The 20,403-nt window shown below is 44.6% G+C and overlaps 2 protein-coding genes across 14 annotated transcripts in view; one reads left to right on the plus strand and one right to left on the minus strand.

Moving 5' to 3' along the window:
• EVC2 (EvC ciliary complex subunit 2) overlaps positions 1 to 14,940 on the minus strand; it is a 166,545-nt gene extending 151,605 nt beyond the window's left edge. For 8 of the 9 annotated variants that reach the window (XM_048848895.2, XM_048848896.2, XM_048848894.2 and 5 more), the window contains exons 1-3: positions 14,560 to 14,940; positions 9,677 to 9,731; positions 418 to 584 (exon numbers count right to left, since the gene is read on the minus strand). In XM_048848895.2, the coding sequence (XP_048704852.1) occupies positions 418 to 584; positions 9,677 to 9,731; positions 14,560 to 14,898 (561 nt within the window). In that variant the 5' untranslated portion in view covers positions 14,899 to 14,940. Of the gene's footprint in view, positions 1 to 417; positions 585 to 9,676; positions 9,732 to 14,559 lie in introns of those variants that run through there. The other variant, XM_048848898.2, reaches the window with a different exon arrangement.
• Positions 14,941 to 15,371: 431 nt separating this feature from the next.
• The window catches only part of EVC (EvC ciliary complex subunit 1), an 80,676-nt gene continuing 75,644 nt past the window's right edge, over positions 15,372 to 20,403 (plus strand). For all 5 annotated transcript variants that reach the window (XM_048848899.2, XM_048848901.2, XM_048848903.2 and 2 more), the window contains exon 1: positions 15,372 to 15,560. In XM_048848899.2, coding sequence (XP_048704856.2) covers positions 15,372 to 15,560 — 189 coding nt within the window. The remainder of the gene's footprint in view (positions 15,561 to 20,403) is intronic.

Consider the following 20,403-nt stretch of genomic DNA (forward strand, 5'->3'; position numbering starts at 1 on the left):
GAGCTCTGCCAACCATCAATGAATCTTCTTTTATCTGTTTATACAAATTAGTTTAAACTATCTACTCCCACACATACTTATTAACCTAAGTGACATATGTTTATTATTCTGTGACCAGACTTCCATGACAAAATGCACAAAGAAACAAATTTATCAAATGGTACAAATTCATTTTATTACTTAGAGAGAGTTAGAATTTATATGACATACACCTGACTGTACCTGTCACCTCAGTTATAAGAAATTCATGCATTTACAAGATGTTACTGCTGAAGGTACCGAAGGTGAACATAATTATATGAGACACAATTAGAAACTATATACTAATTAGGTAGTAAATTCCCAGTGATAGACTACTGCTGATCTTACTTCTCTACAACCCTTTCAGATATTAAACATCAGCCACCTCTTACTGACCAGCTGCTGGTTAATGGTAGACTCTCGTTTGAACAAAATCTTCTTTGTCCATGAGGGGATCAAGGCAAACAGTGAATGGATCCCGTAAATATCTGGTGCTGCAGAAGTCAAAAGCAGATCATAGTCTTCATTTGTTCCCTTTAATTCTGGTCCCAGTAATTCTACAGCTGAAAGTGAAAGTAATACTCTATGTTAGAACTAAAGCATCTGTCTCACGAACTCTAGATCCCATGTGGCAAAAACTTGCAACTGTGCCTAGCAGTAGCAAAGAGAATCCAACCATTTTAAGAAGAGGTTAGATAAATACCTGTTAGGGATGGTCAACGTTTACTTGGCCCTGCCTCAGCACAGGGGGATGGACTAGATGACCTCATGAGGTCACTTCTAGCCCTTCATTTCTGTGATTGGGGCCTGTCATAAATATAAAGGGAAGGGTAAACACCTTTAAAATCCCTCCTGGGCAGAGGAAAAACCCTTTCACCTGTAAGGGGTTAAGAAGCTAGGATAACCTCGCTGGCACCTGACCAAAATGACCAATGAGGAGACAAGATACTTTCAAAAGCTGGAGTGGAGGAGAAACAAAGGCTCTCTGTCTGTGTGATGCTTTTGCCGGGGACAGAACAGGAATGGAGTCTTAGAACTTAGTAAGTAATCTAGCTAGAGATGCGTTTGATTCTGTTTTCTTTAAATGGCTGAGAAAATAAGCTGTGCTGAATGGGATGCAGATTCCTGTTTTATAATTTAAGGTTTTGCCTAGAGGGATTCTCTATGTTTTGTATCGGATTACTCTGTAAGGCATTTACCATCCTGATTTTACAGAGGTGATTCTTTTTACTTTTTCTTCTATTAAAATTCTTCTTTTAAGAACCTGATTGCTTTTTCATTGTTCTTAAGATCCAAGGGTTTGGGTCTGTGTTCACCTATGCAAATTGGTGAGGATTTTTTATCAAACCTTCCCCAGGAAAGGGGGTGTAGGGTTTAGGAGGATTTTGGGGGAAAAGACGTTTCCAAGCGGGCTCTTTCCCAGTTATATACCTGTTAGGCGTTTGGTGGTGGCAGCGATAAAGTACAAGGACAAAAGGTAAAATAGTTTGTACCTTGGGGAAGTTTTAACCTAAGCTGGTAAAAGTAAGCTTAGGAGGTTTTCATGCAGGTCCCCACACCTGTACCCTAGAGTTCAGAGTGGGGAAGGAACCTTGACAGGGCCCTATTTTGCTAGGCAAATGCAGTATGAGACAATCCCTCCCTGAAGGAACATGACAAGGCAGGCACAGGGCAAGAAGAAAACCAAGGAACAGAGAGGTGAAGTGACTTGCCCAAGATCAGGCAGCAGGTCAGTAGCAAACACAAGAACAGAACTAGGTTTCCTTATTTCCGGTCTAGTTATTGCCATAACTGCTGGACCTTACTCCCTCTCACACCAAAGGAAACAACCTTAATTAGTAGGTTCTGTTCTCAGTGGGAAGTGTGTACAACATTGAAACTAGAGTCACGTTCTGAAATAATAAAACTATTCATAATAAACTTCAGACAAAATTCTGCCCTCAGATATGTGCACACAACTCTCACTGGGAGCCCAGAGAAAAGGTTTTGTATGTGTACTGTATCTCCAAAAGCAGAATTTTGTCATTCAGATTTAAAGCAAATTATATCTCAATTAACAGGTTTCAGGCTTAAACCAACTATTAATAATTTCAGCCCACAGTAAGATTTCAGAAAAGCATGAATAATTGAAGAGCTTTATAAACATGAGCTACCTAAATATAAAAAGACTTGTGCTTCAAAGACTGTCTGCTAGTAAACCATTAAACATTCAGACTGTATTAAAATGTTTCTAATTGGTGCTTTGTTCTCAAATGAGTTTTCGTTAAATTGTAACGCAACCAAATCAAGGGCCCCAATTCTGTAAAACAGTAATGCCAATATTATCTTAGAACATGCTGAAAAAAGATTTGCCCATGATGAATACCTCTGAAAATATAAACCAAAATAATTTAATAGCATTAGTCTATTCAACACAAGTTCTTATATCACACTCATCACTGTACTATCTAAACATCTTCCAGATAGGGATAAGGTCCAGTATTACTACGAATGGATGCTCATGCTAAAACTTAGTTTAATCAAACTGGAGCTGATCAATAAATTAGAAGACAATTTAAATTAAAAATTTCTAAATTGTTTGTTTTTGCGGGGTTCGCAATGGATGTGTCTCATCTTTTGTGAAATGTTCTCACTATTTTTTACTGATTTTTTTTTAAATCAAACTCATGTTTGAAATCTTTCATTTAAACAAAAAACATGTTTGCTTACTGAAAACCCATTGTTTTAGTAAAACTTTTGATAATTTTGAAAAAAATTTCCATATGAATTTCAATTAAAATAGTGCAGTAAAAATATTCTGGAAAATTTTGTGAGCAGTAGGTTTTCATAATGTCCACAACTTTTTATTAAAAGTTTCATTTCAATAATGCGGTTTTTTCAACAAAAAAATAAATGTGTGTAAAAAATTTCAACCAAAGAAATGTGAAACAAACAGCATATTTTCTGCATATTATAAAGGATATTTTTCTGTTGTATTTTGTTGGGATTAGTTATGTTGAATTATGGCCCAATCCCATGTAGTATTTACTACTTTTTGTAAGGTTCTGTTTGCACCTCACACCTCCTCGCACCTTTCAGGACTAAGCCCTTAGAAGTGAATTGGTGACTTAAATCAAAGCCCTGGTGAGCAGGATTTAACTAAACAATTATGATTACCATAATAAATGAGATGCCAATATAGACTCCAACCCTGAAATGACAGTACACAGATGGACTTCTATACCTATGAAGCAACCGTTGACTTCATATGCAGAAGTCAAAACTTGTTATCAGTTGCAAAGGTTGGAACCCTATTGTGCTCAGGAAGCACTTTATATTGAACTGCAAAATAAAAATATTAGAAAACTAAAACAATAAAGTCATTGCAACAGGTGAAAGGTGACTGAATATTTTGCCATCGAGATTACAGTTGGATTCACTAAATCCCATATATTCATATTATGCACAATATCGTATTACCTAGGTGTCAGATACATGAATTATTAAGAAAAATCTTTGCTGTCCAAGTACAGACTATATTCTCTGCTCCCTTTCCTATGAGTCCAGGGGATAGATACGTAAGAGAGGAATCTGTTAGATTACCAAAATGGAAGAGACTACAAATGGCTATGTGCAAAGAGGTGGATCTTGCATTTGCAATAACCTCAATTACTGGTCATCATTAGGGACCGAATCTTGGAACTCCAGTGTTAAGAGGATTGACTTCTGTAGCTGTCATGTGTAGTAGACTTTATCCTCTAAGGACCAGCCATTATAAGGGGACGAATAAAGAAAAGGAGTACTTGTGGCACCTTAGAGACTAACCAATTTATTTGAGCATAAGCTTTCGTGAGCTACAGCTCACTTCATCGGATGCATACTGTGGAAACTGCAGAAGACATTATATACACAGAGGCCATGAAACAATACCTCCTCCCACCCCAGTCTCCTGCTGGTAATAGCTTATCTAAAGTGATCACTCTCCTTACAATGTGTATGATAATCAAGTTGGGCCATTTACAGCACAAATCCATGAATGACACACATGAAGTAAAATGGGTCACACATTCTTTTTAAGAGAAAGCTGAAATGGAGGCAGCTATTAGTCACAAAAACAAACGCAGTAATCTGGAATTTAAGAGGTTCAGCTATAGTCTGGCAAGCAGTGGGTGCAGAACCCTGGAAGTCCACTCTTTGACATTCATAAACTTCTGCACCACATCCGAACTCATACAAACCATACTGGTGTTGTCAGTGTCAGAATTACAGCAGATTGTAAGATCCTCAGGGCATGGGCCAGGTCTTAGGTGTAAAGTGCCAAGCTCAGTGCTGATGCTCAGTTACCAGTAAAAAAAAATGTGCATTTTTAATAAAAAATACAGTAATTCTAACGGTTAGCCCTTCCCCCAAAGCTGAATATTTTGAATCTGTAAAGAAATTTGGAATCTGTTTTTCCTAATGAGTCCTAACATCAACAAACCTTTCAGTTACCTGGTCTTATTTTTGTTTTTCAAAAATGCATTTGTTTACTATATTTGTTTTTCCCCCCTTGGAGCTATTCTGTGTCCTCAAAAGCAGCCCTCACAAGAACGAATTTAAAGTCCCTTCAATTACACACACCAATGAACAGACAAAGGTAGTAATTTACTGCACTTCAATTTCCAGTGTTGCCATTAGCTTTTCTTGTTTCAAAGTCAAAGACACAGTGAGAATAAACCAGAGGGTAGGAGGTAGGACAAAACAGAAAAAAATAGGATGCTTTTCAGCAAAAACTTATGTTACTACTGCTATGCTCCCCCTCTACACCAAACCTATAGAACCAAGTCCTGAATCCGTGCAAGTCAACCTGGGTCACCCTGGTCATGCCTGACCCTGGAGGAGAAGGAATGTTCACAGTAGCTGAACCTGTTTTCACTGTGGGGAGCCAGGACACACCCTTTCCTCCTGTCTAGCTTGAAAGAGCTCAGGGAAATAGACCAGCCCAGGCCCAGTAGTGGGGGTACAACCCGGGCATCACCAGACTTCCACGCTCTGTAGAACCCAACTCAGGAACCATGGGCTCTCTCCGCATTTCCAATTGCCACTGCAGTTGCGGGTCTTGGAGCGAGCACAGGAGACTCCCCTGCAACTAGCGATGACAGACTCCAGGGCTGCTGCTGACTTTATACATGTCAAGACAGCCCAAACCCTCCAGATCCCTCTCCTGCCAAAACCCACACCGGATCTGGTGGACACAATTGATGGGTTATCCCTATCATTAGGACTGGTGACCTAAGAGACAGTCCCCTTCGAGGCCGAAATGGAAGGGCATCAGGAAATAGTATGTTTTGATGTGATCTGCTCTCCATTCTTTCCAATAATTCTTGGCATTCCTTGGTTGGAGCTACATTCCCCATGGATCTCCTGGTGGCGGAGGAGCATTAGCGTCTCTTCCGAATATTGCCAGATAGCTTGCCTCCAACAAATCGACCAACCCCAAGTGGTCGCATCCAGGGTCCCAGGATTGGATAAGACCCTAAGAAGCAAGACCCTGGACTGTGGGGGGTAACCAGAAGAGAGCAGCCCCAGACCAGAAGCTCAGCCTCCTCGACAAGTACTGAGACTACCTGGATGTGTTTGAAAACAAAAATGCAGATTCATTATCCACACACAGGGACTACACCTGTCCAATAGACCTATAACCCAGGACAAGGTGCCCTGTGGATGGATAGACACTATGTCTAAACCAGAGCTGGATGCATGACACGTGTATAGCAGGACAATCTCACAATGGGCTTCATTCACAGATCCACTTCCATAGGAGGGGCACTAGCCCTCTTTGTGTGAAAAAAGGATGGGCCACTATGCCTCTGCATAGATCATCATGCATTGACTCAGGTGACTATTCAAATCGGTACCCCCTGCACCTCATCCCGGAATTCCCGGACTGCCAGGACCTTTTCACTAAACTTGATCTTTCAGGGGCACACAATTAGCATGGATAAGGCCTGGGGGGTGAATGGAAGACAACTTTTCAGACCTGATATGGGCACTCTGAATATTTAGTAATGCTGTTTGGCTTAACCAATGCCCTCACAACATTTCAACATTTCATAAACAATGTTCAGGGACATCCTGGATCACTACATAGTCATCTACCTTGATGATATATTGGTGTTTTCTGAGAAGCCCTGAGCAGTACTGCCATAATGTCAGTCTGTCCTGGAGAGACTATGAAAGCTTAGTTTCTACGCCAAACTAGAGAAGTGCACCTTCAACCAGACCACCACTGAATATTTAAGTTACATGGGGCATTCAGATAGATATGCAGAAGGTGGAAGTCATCCATAACTGGACAGCACCCCAGACCCACTGAGAACTTCAGTGCTTCCTAGGCTTTGCAAATTTGAATAGGCGATTCATCGCCAAGAACTGTGAACAAACAGCCCCCCCTGACTTGCCTCCTTCATAAAGCCATTTGATTCACTTGACTGCCTGAAGCCCAGCTTGCTTTCAACCAGCTCAGGACTGCCTTCACCACTGCCCCGATTCTGGCACACCCTGACCCAACTCACTCATTTATAGTGGAAACAGATGCATCCAACGTGGCCCTCAGGGTGGGACTCTCTCAGTGACTCAGACCCCAGTCAGTTCTTCATACCTGTGCATTCTACTCTCAAAAAAATCATCCCTGCAGAGATGAACTATGAAATATGGGCAAGAAGCTGCTCCCAATCAAAACTGCATTAGAAGAATAGCATCACCACCTTGAGGGAGCTCAGCATGCAGTACAGGTATTTACTGCCCATAAGAACCTCCATTACCTCCACAAGACCTGAGCTTTGAACCAGAGGCAACTAAGGTGAGACCTGTTCTTCTTTTGATTCAAGTTTACAACTACCTGCCACCCAGGAAATTGAAATGGGAAAACTGACACTATCTATCTGATAATCGTGAAAACTGACTATCACGAAAAGGGGAACACTACTGGGAAAAGGAGGACCCACTTCTGAGACCCTGTTCCTCCACAATTCAGCAAGATGGGCTCTCCCTTAGCCGATCTGCCTCAAAAGAAGATTCACTTGCCCAAATAATACAGTCTATGCTATTAGGAGCTAAGATTCACAGTTCCATGCGGGATGGGATGACATATTTTGATGAACTCATAAATGTTCCCCTGGGGTGCCTTGACAGGAGATGCTACGGCTGTGCCACGGTGATCCATTGGTGGGTCACTTTGGCTGCCCTATACCTCCTGCATGGTTTCCCTTTTTTATGGTGGCCCTGCATGCTGGCCAAAACCCAACCTTACACAGACTCCTATGAGTGCTGTGAATGTACCAAGATGTCCTGGACCAGACCTCTCAGCACCTTAGTACACCTGGAGACCCCAGCTAGGCCTTTGTCCACCATCAGCCGAGACTTGTGGAACTCCCAGCGTCTGATGATCACACAATATTCTTAACATCCATAGACCATCTGACTAAAATGGCTTATCTCCTGCAACCACCTGTGTCGAGACCACAACCCAACTCCCGGTCCATCTCCATGGACTTCCAGACCACACAGTTTCAGACAAGGCCCACGTTTACCTCCCGCTTCCGGCACAAAGCGTTCAGATTACTCAATGTCCGCATCTCCACCTCCACCATCTACCACCACAAACAGATGGATGAACTGAAAGGGTGAACCAAGTATTGGAACAGTACTTGAGGCATTTTGTAAGTTGTCACTAAGATAACTGTAAGCCATGCCTGCCTGATGTGGCACTCTGTCCCTCTCTAGCGGCACCTAGATCATCTAGAGATTGAGTCTGCTACAGCCTTAGCTAAGAGCCATGTGGCTTTTAGCTCATGTAGTAGCGGCTCATACTCTAAGCTTCCAAGGTCCTAGATTTGATCCCAATGACTGGGCTCTATCAGCGTTACAAGCGAGGGCTCATCCGGGATATCAACTGGGAAGTTGCTGAAGCTTGGGACGCGCTTCCTCAGCTAGGAGAAATATGTAAGCCATGCCTGCTTGATGTGGCGCTCTATCCCCCTCTAGCAGCACTTAGACGATCTAGAGATTAATGAGTCTGATACAGCCTTAGCTAAGAGCATGTGGTTTTTAGCTCATGCAATAGAGACTCATGCACTAAACTTCAGAAGTCCCAGGTTCAATCCCGCCCACTGCCAACCAGTGTCTGTCAGTGTTACACTCCACAGGTTGGGGCCTCTTCTTTGCTAATTATGGGTTCCAGCCCTGTTTTTACCCAGCACTACCGCCAGCCTCCCTGGTGCTACCACCAGCCACCAAGTGAATCCAACAGCTCCATCTCGTTCAGGAGAAACTCAGGAATCACCTAGAAGAGGCAAAGACAGAGTTTCCACTGGAGGACCCTATGAGGACAGGCACTACAGAAAGAATCGCCCAGCAGGGCTTGAGTGGCAGCCCCTTCACAGCCCACTGATTGTATTATGCTGATATATAAATCAGGAAGCCACTGTGTGGAGCAGTGTGAGCAATGACACAGACTGCCAGCCAGCTTCCTCTCCAGACCTTGCCTGGCTGTGGACCCTGGAATCTGCTTCTGACCTTGGTTTGTCCTTGACTCTACTATTTGCCTGTTGTCTGTAACCCAGTGGCTGACCCTGACTCACTGATATCCTCACCCAGCTCGACCCCAGAACCACTACTGATCTCCTGACCACAGCTTGGCCCCTGACTGGGGCACACAGCCTCTGTCAGACTTCAGGAGAGCACAGAGATTGAAACTGTAAGCTGATTTTATTACAGCGGAAATTGTCTGAAGCAAATGAAGCTTCCATTAAAATATTTTTCAGACACTATATGTCTGGAGGAAATCTGTGAAATTCCAGTTATGTCTACACTGCAATACAAAACCCAAGGCAACGAGTCACAGTGCCCAGGTCAGCTGACTTGGGCTCACCGGGCTCAGGCTGTGGGGCTATAAAATGTCAGTGTTGGACTCAGACTCCAGCCTGGTGTTTGGACTCAGACTCCAGCCCAGACTCTGAGATATTCCCCCTTGTGGGGTCTCAGAGCCCAAGCACCAGCCTGAGCCCGAACACCAATACTGCAGTTTTATAGCCCCACAGGCTGAGCCCCACATGCCTGAGTCAGCTGACTAGGGCCAGCCACAGGCCTTTTACTGCAGTATATACATATCCTAAGACCAATCTCTGACTCAGCTTTGAGCTCAAGCCCCCCTTCTATCCATACACAAATCAGTCTGACTCAGATCAGCAAGCACTCAGGACCTGGATTCTAGACCCTGCTGGTTGGGTGGGTCAGACCCCAAGTCCTGTTGTGACTCAGGCCCAAACCCTGTCAGTTTGCAGTGTGAATGCAGCTCAAACCACAGACCCAAGTCAGGTCTGCCTAGTGCAGTGTGGACACATAAGCACAGTTGTGAGACCTAGGTCCAGGAACCGTAAGCCCTGGTTTAAAATGCAGCGTGGATGCTTCAGCATGGGCTTGGAATGACTAAGTCCACAAGCCTGGATCTTACAGGCCCTGGATTACCATGAAGTGCAGACATAGCTATAGCGACTAAGAAACAGAGGTGTATCGTGTTTTATGATATGGCAAATGTTATTATAGAACAAACTTTTTAAAAGCATCTGGGCTCCCAGGATTCTCCAGCACTTCGAGGTTTAGAACAATTGGAAGGGCAGTTAAAATGAATACATACCTGTCATACCGAAGCAGTCTCTCTTTTTTTGAATCCGCAGTTTATCTGTAACAACCTACAGTTAACACAAAAGAAGAATGACTATAAACCCAGGACCTTCTTTACAAAATACATTTCTAATACAGTTTAATCTGTCTCAAACTGGAGATGTGCTTTACACTAAAGTACAAATTCTGATTTCTGTACTCAAAACTCATAAGATTATCAGAAGTGGCAGTGAATAGTGAATAGTACACTGGACCTGGGGTTCTTATGCCTTGGCCCTAGCACTGATAGTAGCTTCCACGTAAGTATAAAAACCTCCAAGATGTGTATGTTATAGACTGGCTTTGTCAGAAACTCTTTTGACAGTCTTAAGCCCTGTCTACATTAAGGAAATTTGTACCAGAATAATACTTGCCTGCCTGCCATATGGAATTATAAAGATTAGATTTGAGATCTGTGGGGCAGAAACATCAACATTTTAAACCTAACCAGTGTCCCTTAAGTGACTTGACACAAGACGTCCGAACACGTTAGTATTAGAGCCAGAAATGTATCTCAACCTTGATCCCCATTCTGCTACTCTATCCTCAAGACCGCACACTCTCCTAGCTAATGACTTAGATGATGGATAAGAAGATTGTTCATTGATATATCTTGTATGTCCAGCCTGCCCAAAATAAACGTGGGATTTTCTTTAAAGTCCAGTTGTGGTCAGAAAAGCAGCTCTGTAAAAAAACATCACCACAATTCAATACATACTTTCTCTGTTTCACATCAAATCTGTTTATTTTATGGATACAAACATGTTTTTACTTTCAGTGGTGCAGAAACCAATATCAGTCACGAAAAGCAAGCTGTATTCTGTCCGGCCTCATACATCAACAGAATTATTCAATGCACTATTGATGAAGATGAAAGAAACAAAAAGAACTCAATTTGCCTTTCAGGGTTAAGCAAGGGCAGGGAATTTAAAAATCTTCCTTGTTAATTGATCACATTTAACCTGGAGTGAGAGGACAAGCAGCTATGGGAAAGCAATATTTAAATATTAAATAGTAAATAAAATATTTAAACATGAAGTAAACGTAAAATTACAAAGTATTATATTAATCTGTAAACATGAGTTAAAAGGAGATAAACTAAGATGAACTAAAATTAATTAAAAACAAAGGTTCATTTTTAAATACATTCTAACCAGTACGCCATTGTTCTGTGGTCTCATTTGAGATTTACAGTAAATACCTAGTTCCTGGCAAAGATGTCTATACTTCTGTAAAATGTCTTTTGTATAACGCCAGTTGTCAAATGTGACTTAAAGTGATCTGTGTGGTTACAAATGTAATCCACAGTTTCAGTGTACAATAAAAATATTAACTGCAAAAATGAGATTATGAAAGTCAGTGAACTGAAGTTAAAATAGAGATCTGTGTTTTAGTGACTTAGAAAATGATTTACTGGTATGCAGTGGCATTGGATTAATTAGTATAGTGGGGGTGCTAAAAGCCATTGAATAAAACTGTAAACCCTGTATATGATGGAAACCACTTCAAGTCAAAGGGTGCTGCTGCACCCCCAGCACCCCTACTTGCAGCACCCTTGTGGTATGTGATTTCCTCATATGTAATCATTGATTCCCCCTCGGCAAATGACAGTTTGGTCAGGGCTGAGTGGTTAGATTTGGAGTGGAGGCTAATGTATTGAGGATCTAAATTGTAAGAATAAATCAAAATAGGAAACATGAAGACTTAAATAAAACTTACTCGCATCACTGCATACAGAACAGAAGTTCAGCTCTCAGACTATTTACCCCTCCCCCATTACCAGAGCAAATGGAAGAGTGCACACAAATTAAAATCTGACAGCCTCACAGAGGATGGGTTGAGGTGACTCTTGATGTAGGTAATACGATCCTACTTTCCAGAAGAATAAACTGATGCACAGATACTAAGTCTGACAATGGCCTTGTCTGCACTAGGAAATTCACCCAGTGCTAGAGCTGGCTATGTCCATAGGAAGGGACTGTAGAAGAAGTTCCCCACCGGAGCTACCACCATGTAGCTGGGAGTCCTGGTGCAGACAAGGTGCCACCAGCCTCTATTATCATCAGATTTAAAGACCTGTCTACACAGCAAAAGCTGTGCATGGGCTTGTCTGTTCAACTTGAATCCAGCTAGCATGGGTAACAACAGAAGTGAAGAGAGCATAGCACAGGCTTCAGAATGGACAAGTCAGCCAAGCATGCACCAAAAGTCCATGCCAGACTTGCACTACCCGGCCTGAAGCCTGGCTGTACTGCCTTCACTGCTATCACTACCTGGGCTAGCTGGATTCAAGCTACCTCACAGCTAACCTGTGCACAGCTTTTCCTGTGTAGACTCAACCTAAGTGCCAGTGGTAAAAGACGACACACCAAGTATTTTTCTGTCCTTGTTGATGAAGCTAAAGACGCACCAAAAAAAGAACAGCTGTGTCTCCTTTTATGCTTCTGTGGAAAAAGGAACCATTCAGGAAAGAGCTCCGGGAGGCTGCTTCCACGTGGAAAATCTAAATGCTGAATCTGTCTCAAAAACGATTATTGAAAAACTACAGCATTTGAGGCTGGATATTAATTACATTTTTGCCCAGTGCTACGATGGAGCTTCTGTGCTGAGTGGACATTTAAAAGACGTACAAGCTCAAATTCAGGAAAGGATTACACATGCCTTTTATGGGAAATGCTGTCCTTACAGGCTTAATCTTGTGTCTGCAATGACATGTTTCAGCATCACCCAGTGTCAGAGACTCTTTACATTTGCTCAGGCACTGTACATCTTCTTTAGCAGTAATTACAAGTATTGGGAACCGTTTGTTAAGACACAGCAGGACCTAGGCCAGAAGGTACCTGAACTAGGTAGATTATATGAAACTCGCTGTGACTCCATCTGGAAAATGCATGCATAATTGGCACTGTAGTGGAAATACTGGAAGCCACTTCAGTTCAGAGAGCTGATGGACCATCAGTTAGTATTGCAAAGGGCTTGATGGCAAAGATAAAGAGCTATTCCTTTCTGTTGAGGCTCTTGGTTTTGGAAAGACTATTCAAGATTTTGCACAGGGCTTCAGAAGAACTGCAAAATGAAAACTTGAATCTATCGAGTACCATGGAATTAGTAGCAAACAATGTTGCTGCTCTTCAATAAATGATAACATCTGAAAGTAAATGGAAGGAGATGTGTGATGAAGCTGAAATCATTGCCAAAGAACTTGAAATTGATATTCCAGGTCTGACAATTGCAACTGCTGAGCACAGCAATACAAAAACGGCAAGAAGACCTAACAAAATATCCTCCAAGCTGGCCTTGGTTTTTGTTTATAGTACACGGGGTCAGTCATCGACACATGATGTTCCCAAGAGCACTCAAGAACCTATAAAATCTGATTTCTACTATCCTATTCTGGACAGAATTCTTTCTGAGCTTGATAGACGATTCACCTCCAACTCCAGTTTGCTTTCTGCAGTAATTGCTTGTGACCCAAAGAATGAAAATTTTCTTGATTATGAGAAACCGAAAATAACTGCAGATCACTATGGATGACAGGCACCAATTTTATGGCGATCTGGATGCAGAATCAAAGTTGCCAAGAAGCACATTGCACCAACAATCTGAGTTCAATTTCTGAATTCCGGAACGTTCTCAATGACTTACCAAGGGGTTACCAGTCTTTGCTGTCTACTGTAGATTATTGTGTTGAGCCTTCCAATTTCTACAGCATCAAAAGAGAGGTACTAATCTGTGCTCAAGAGAGTTAAGGACTACTTAAGATCCACAATGGGAGATGGGCATGTAAGAGACTTGGTAATTTTAGCCTGTCAATGTGAAGCTTCAGAACACCTGGATTTTGCCAAGATGAGACCATGGCATTATCCGTTGTTTTAGCTCCTATCTGGAGTGTGTGTTTGTTTTCAATAATTTACCTTTAAACATTCCTGGAACAAATTACCTGTCTCATTCTCCTCTTCGCAATTTGGAACACAAGACATTTACAAAACAACAGTTGCAGGCATAAGCAGATTTTATTGACTTTTATTTCTGTCTACTAAAGATAGTGTACAAGCTATGTTGCTGATATCTGTGTTAAGGCTTCAAAGCGGATACCTCAAGGCTTGGGATTATCTTGCAGTATTATCTTTGGATTGTTCTAAATTTACATATAAATTTAACATATGGCTTTAATGGCTGTCTGTATATATTTTTTTCGTTCTTTGCACAAAATTTAGATACACTGCTCCTGTCTGCTAATTTCTATGTTATGTGTTTAAAAAAAAAAAAAAAGCCTAGAGTTTTCAAGTGCCTATGTAGTCCCTGGAATCATGATTAAAGTTGCCCCACCCCCTTAATTTGTGCCAGGGATTGCCAGGGCACCAGCACCTCTAGGCTTGGCAGTTCATTGCCCCAGTACCTCTGGGCTTGCTGCATCAGTTATGAAAATTAAAAAATTGCTTGAGTCCCAGTACCAAATTGCTTGGGCCTTGGCACCTCTTTCATGACAAATTAAGCACTACCCCTGCCCCCAAATCTGAAATGGTGCCCCAATACCAAGGGCCTAAATTTTAGAAATGCCAAGCAAGTTCTCAGTATCTCTGAAAATCAGATCTGAAGTAGGCTAACGTTGGGCACCCCAGGTTAGTGGATGCCTTTGAGCATTTGGACCTTTCACGTCTCTACAATTCAGCTTCCTCATTTGATAAAATGGGGCTCAACGCCTCTGCCCTAGGTAGGGCGAGGTTAGATTCGCTACGGCCGCGGGACTAGGGTGCGCTGGGAGGGCAAAGCGGTATCAGATCACCCGCAGCCCTTTGCATCTCCCCAGGGCTTCCTAGGCAGGAGCTCACACGCCTCGGCGAAGCGTCCTCTTACCTGGGCTGCCTTCTGGCGGCACCATCCGCCGCTCGGGAGGCGGGGAGCCCGGCCGCGGGCTGACTCCTCGGGGGAAGGAAACCGCGAGCCAGCGGCAAGGACCACCGAGACCTCGCGCCCGGCCCCGAGAGGAGGGGGATCTCCGTGCACCGGGCGGCTGGCGGGCAAACGCTGCCTCCCAGCGACGTCTTTGCAATGGGGAGGATGCTGCCCGAGGCGAGGGGGGTCTGCAGCCGGGGAGGCCCGGGCTGGGAGCAGCAGCAGCACTCGCACAAACCAGCCGGCTGCCAGCAGAGCCAGCGGCGGGGAGCGGAGCCCCCCTGGAGCCGCTGCTCGCATGAGACAGGCGCTGGAGGGGCGCGGGGGGGGGGGGAGGAAGCAGCCGCCGCCGCAAGGCCCCGGGCGCAGGAGCCCCCCAGTGGAGCGCGGCTGCCGCGGCCGAGTTACTGGCCCGGAGAAAGTTTCTTTCCAGGGGGTCCGGCTCCAAACCAGGCCGAGCTGCCGAGGCGCCGAGCCACAGATCTGGCGCAATCGACTTCAGCCGCGATCGCTCCCCTCCCGGCCCGGGGAGGGGTTGGCGGGCCGGTCCCGAGCGCAGATTCCCCTTCCCCCAGGCCCTGCTGGAGGCCCTGGTCCCCAGCCGCGAACCTCGGCCCGCAGGGAGAGGGCTGGGAGCCGGGATGCCCTGGGCTCGCCAAACGGGAGCTGCCCAGCAGCCGAGCTCGCTGCGCTGCTCTGGGTCCTAGCCCGGGGCCCCTCCCCCGTCCCAAGCGGAGTTGGTGCCCCCCCGAGCTCTCTGTGCCGGCTCGCTCATGGCCTCTGCGGCTGGCGAGGCGCTGCCAGGGCCCTGCCGAGGGGAGGTCGGGCTGCAGTTCTGGGTGGAATCCTTGCAGCTGGTTCCCGGCTTGCTGGCTCCCGCTGTGCTGCTGGGGGTCGCCTTGGGCGTCGGCGCCGCGCTCCTGCTGTGTTTCTATGTGATCGGGCCTCTTCTGCAAAACAAGGTACGCGTTGCTGGATGGGATCTTTGCAGTAGAAGGTTTTGGCTTCGGGCGGATTGAGTGGGTTTGGGTATATACTCTTGGTCCTACCTGATCCTGCCAGCCTTGGCCTCCGCCTTCCAAATTGGAGTACAACAAACTGTCAGGCCACTCTTCTTGCTCTAAAAAAACCCAAACCAGTGTCTGATGCACAACAGCAACACAGGACACCGGGTCTGTCACCTCCTGAATCAAGCCTGCTTTGGGCCTCTAACTCTCCAAATTGTAATGGGTTCACAGAGAATACATGTAAATGCTTCTATTGTATCACACATTCTGGTGCAACAGCATTGCAACCACACAGCTGACACCTGGATTCTACTGGATCTAGCTGGCAGCACAAGAAAATCTGCACCCAACCACAATAATGCTTCAAAATCCCAGGTCTGACACATAGGCCCTGCTGGATGCAGCCAGTTTTTGGCCCTCACTACTCAACTTCCTTTACTTAAATAGAAAACAAACGTAGGTGCTCCTATTGCTCAAACACATTTCTAATCAATGCATCCAGCCAGTTGTTGTCCCCAATTGTCCAAATTCCACTCGCTGTATACAAAGCATCTTTAGCCTGCCTGCTGCACCTTAAAACTCCAGACTGACTCTGGCATGCCCCAGAGCAGAAATGCCACAAAACTTGGATTCAGCATTGGGATCCTTTTGGACCCCACTGAGTTTTGTGCACCGCCCCAGAAATTACACTGGCAGAATTAAGGATAAGTGTACTTTTCTATCACTCTTTAAAACACTGACACATTCTGGTACAAGAAAGTGGCAAAAACTCTGATTTGATCTAGGCAAAGGGTTCTCACAACCAATTTTTTGGTGGCCTCAGAGCAGTGGTGGGCAACCTGCGGCCCTCCAGGGTAATCTGCTGGCCAGCCACCAGACTATTTGTTTACATTTGCACAGCCGCCCGCAGCTCCCAGTGGCCGCCATTCTCCGTTCCTGGCCGATGGGAGCTACGGGAAGCAACTCTTGCTGGTGGCCACTCTGACAGTTTTTCCTAAAATACTTAATTAACATTAGGAAAAATAAATAAATATGCATATATACATGTCCAAATCATTGTAATTTATCATACAGGGGTTTGGGGTTGTTTGTTTTTTTTTGCAAACTCAATAATAAAAATAGTGTACAGTTGTCTCAGTTCTTTACTGGACTTAAACAGAATAGAAACAAAAATAAGGTGCTTTGCATGTTCTTTGTTGTTGTTTCTTTAGGTTTGTTTGGTTTTTTTTTTTTTTTTGGACTTGCTAGCTAGTAAGTCTGCTGTTGTGAAAAGTGATATTTGTATGTTTGTTAATATCATTTTTCACAGAAGCAGGCTTGCTAGCTAGCTGGGAGGCAGTGAAAAGTGATATTAACAAACATACAAATATCACTTTTCACAGCAGATTTACTCAGTCCCAGCAAACTGGGGGACAAATTAAGCCCTGGATTGGGAAATGAGTGGGTGGGGAGGCAGCGGGGACCAGGGGTGATGGAACAGGGACTGGAGCAGGAAGTGGGGGCCAGCAGCGATGGGAGGGGTGTTGAAGTGAGCCTGGGGCTGAAGCCCAGGGGCCAGGCTGGAGCCCGAAACCCTGTGGCCGGGGACCAGGACCAGAGTACACAGCAGTGGCCAGGGGGGGCGAGCAAAGGAACAGTGCCCAAGCCCCATGGCTGGATCCTGGGTCCTGCGGCTGGAGCCTGGGATGGAGGAGGCAGTGCGGGCCAGGGATGACAGGCAGAGGGTCATGAGCCTATGGTCAGAGCCCAATGCCCCATGGCCAGATCCTGGGGCCCCGCAGCTGAACCCCAGGGGACAAAGCCCGCTGCCGCACAGCCAAAGCTCAGAGCCAGAGGACATAGCGGGGGCTGGGGTGATGGAGGGGTACGAGCCTGGAGCCAAAGCCTGAAGCCCACAGCCAAATCCTGGGGTCCCATGGCCGGAGCCGGAGCTGCGTGGCCGGAGATGGAGCCTGCTGCTGTGCGGCCGAAGCCCAGAGCCGGAGAAGAGGCAGCGGGGGCCAGCAGTGATGGAGGGAGTGGTGAGCCCAGGGTCAGAGCCCACTGCCACATAGCTGGAGCCTCAAGCCCCAAGCCTCATCACCGGAGCCTGCTGTCCACCACACCAGGGCTGAAGCCAGAAGCCCGAGCCCCACTGTCTGCAGGAAGGTGGGGAACTCACATTGGCTGCCTGCTCCTCTGCCAATTCGGGCTCCAGAGGGGGGCAGGGCCCAACTGCTGCTTCACCGCCCCTCCACCCTCCTCCATCCCCGCCCAGGAGGCCTTTGCTGCTCATTTGACAAACGCTGATCTAGGCAATTTTTCACTCCTCAGTTTTACCATCTATATTTAACACAGATGCAGCTTCTTCTAGTCCACCACAATAACGCCAGTTACCAGATATCATGGGGCAACAACACTGCAAGAGCCACTGTGAGCAACTGAACTCAGCTAGGTCAAGCTGGGTTTTGGCACTGAGCATCCGAATTAGAACATTATCATGCTATCAAATCGGAGTTTTCACTTATACAGAATCCTCTCCTTTGAACAACAGGATACCTTTTGGGACCCCATATGTCAGTAACATTACTTATGAGATAAGATAAGCACCTGGATGAAAAGCAGCTATCTCAAACTCAGTCTGTAAAACAGAGGTAGGAATTAGGTTGTAGTTAAAGGACCTGTGCAGGTCTGACTCCATCACCCATTGAAGACGTATTTACTCTATTTGTCAAGAAGGGGCACAGCCTGCGGTTCCTTTGAGACTTTTTGCTTGCTCCTAGACACCAAAAAGCAGCGGCCCAGAAGTGCCACTTTCCAATTTCACCTCGATTGGAAAATGTGCCCTTTCTTAACTACTGCAAACTACCCATTCTGGTCCACATATGCACCACCTTTCCACTACACTCCGTCAGGGTGTTCTCTACTACATTGTACTCCAGGATGTTCAGGTACTACAGAGATGAGGGCTGTAAAAGTATCTAGACAGAATGTGTGTGTGTGGGGAGGGGACTCAAGCTGAAGGCCATACAAACATTTCAGATGGCCTGACAACAGCCAGCTTATTGGGATATTTAGACAGACATGAGGACATCACCCCAGTTTTCTACATTTTCTGCTGGCTCCCTATCCAATAGTGGATCTTCATCAAGAGCCTGTTTCTAGCAGATGAAGCCCTCAATCGACTGGAGCCAGTCTGTATCCAAGTGTCTCTTTCTCTGTCACCCACCTCAGCAGCCCCAATCAACAGGAGTGATAAGGCTGACAGAGTCTCAAGTGAAACTCTTGGTAGCCTAACATTCTCAGCTACAGACTCTCAACTATCCAACTTCTAATATAGATGCATGCATTTAAACTGATTTTAATCCTTGCTTAAATGAATTTAGCTTCATTTGGTAATGTACTGACACAAGCTGGGATTTAAGCAAGGATTAAACTCATTTAAGTAGGTGTGTGTTAGGAGTTTTGCACCAGTTTAGTTGTTGCTCTGCAGACGCCATACACACGAGAGAGACCTGTTTAATTAGATTAATTTAAAATCGATTTAGCTAATCCGCTGTAACTTTTCTTGTACGGACATGGCCTCTGGCTTTTCACTTTAGGGCACAACGGAAGACTTGCCTGGTTTGCAGATGTCTTCCTGAGATAACATTGACCACAGAATAGCTGTCAATGTCTTCTCCCAGAAACAAGAACAATTCCACTTACAAAGCAGCAAAATGAATGGAAGAATGGAGAGAACTCTCCCTTTTAAACTGAGACTATGCACCTAGATCCCATGGTGTTTTAGAAATATAGAAGTAGAATAATAATGAGGCATATTGTATACATTTTACAACTTGCTTGGGGTGAAACTGCTATGCAGCGTGTTCCAAAGCACATGCTCTTTCTGATGTTTAACATGTATTTCTCTGATTTTAGTCCTCTTTGGAGAACTATGTACATTTTCATCATCTTTTAAAAAGTAACCCTGGTTGTTCCTTGCTCTTTATCACAAATGTTTCTTGAGACTCCAGCATTATTTACATTGTATATATCCATAGAATTATTTATAATTCTATTATAAATAATAGTTATTTATATAATAATATATAAATTATATAATTTATATATAGATTTATATAATAATCAGGTTATTTTCAGAGAACAGCATTATTGATTTTTTTTGCATCAGACTTAGACCTATATAATATTGAGTTAATTTAATGTAACAGTGGTTGGCACTTACAGAGTTGGAGGATCCAGTGCCATGCAGAGTGTTCTCTCTGCAGTCAGTGGGTGGTTTGTTATTCTTTAGCCACACCTCTTTTACAACGATAACTAACCCACTCCACACACACACACACACACAGGGAGAGAGAGAGAACAAGACTGATCATAATTAGGCCTGGTGGGAGAGAAGAATACTTGTGTAGCCATCTGCTTTCAAGAGGAAGATATGAAACGCTGCTTGAAGCCATGCTTTTGCCTGCTAATGGATGCACTTCAGGTACGAGATCAATGCATCCTATAGAGGTGGAAGCTTCTCTGAGTCAATACCTCAATTTTTATATTGCTGTCACGCTTGGCTCAGTATAGCAAAGTACAAATGTTATCCTTTTGCTGTCTTCACCTGTCTGGTCATTCCGATACTGTGGTCATAAGGTATGAGTATTTAAAAAGAAGTCATTATTGCCAGTGCCTTCCAGCAGTGTTCTGTTCTTCTGTAATATCCTCCAGTCAGTTTTACCCTGTACCTGCAAACTTCCTTGTTGAGATAGAGCTTGTCCAGTCACGAGATTCTGGTAGATTAGTTTGATGAGGCACTACCGGGATTGTT

The sequence above is a fragment of the Caretta caretta genome, chromosome 4 (genome assembly GCF_965140235.1).
Source record: "Caretta caretta isolate rCarCar2 chromosome 4, rCarCar1.hap1, whole genome shotgun sequence".
Lineage (NCBI taxonomy): Eukaryota > Metazoa > Chordata > Testudines > Cheloniidae > Caretta > Caretta caretta.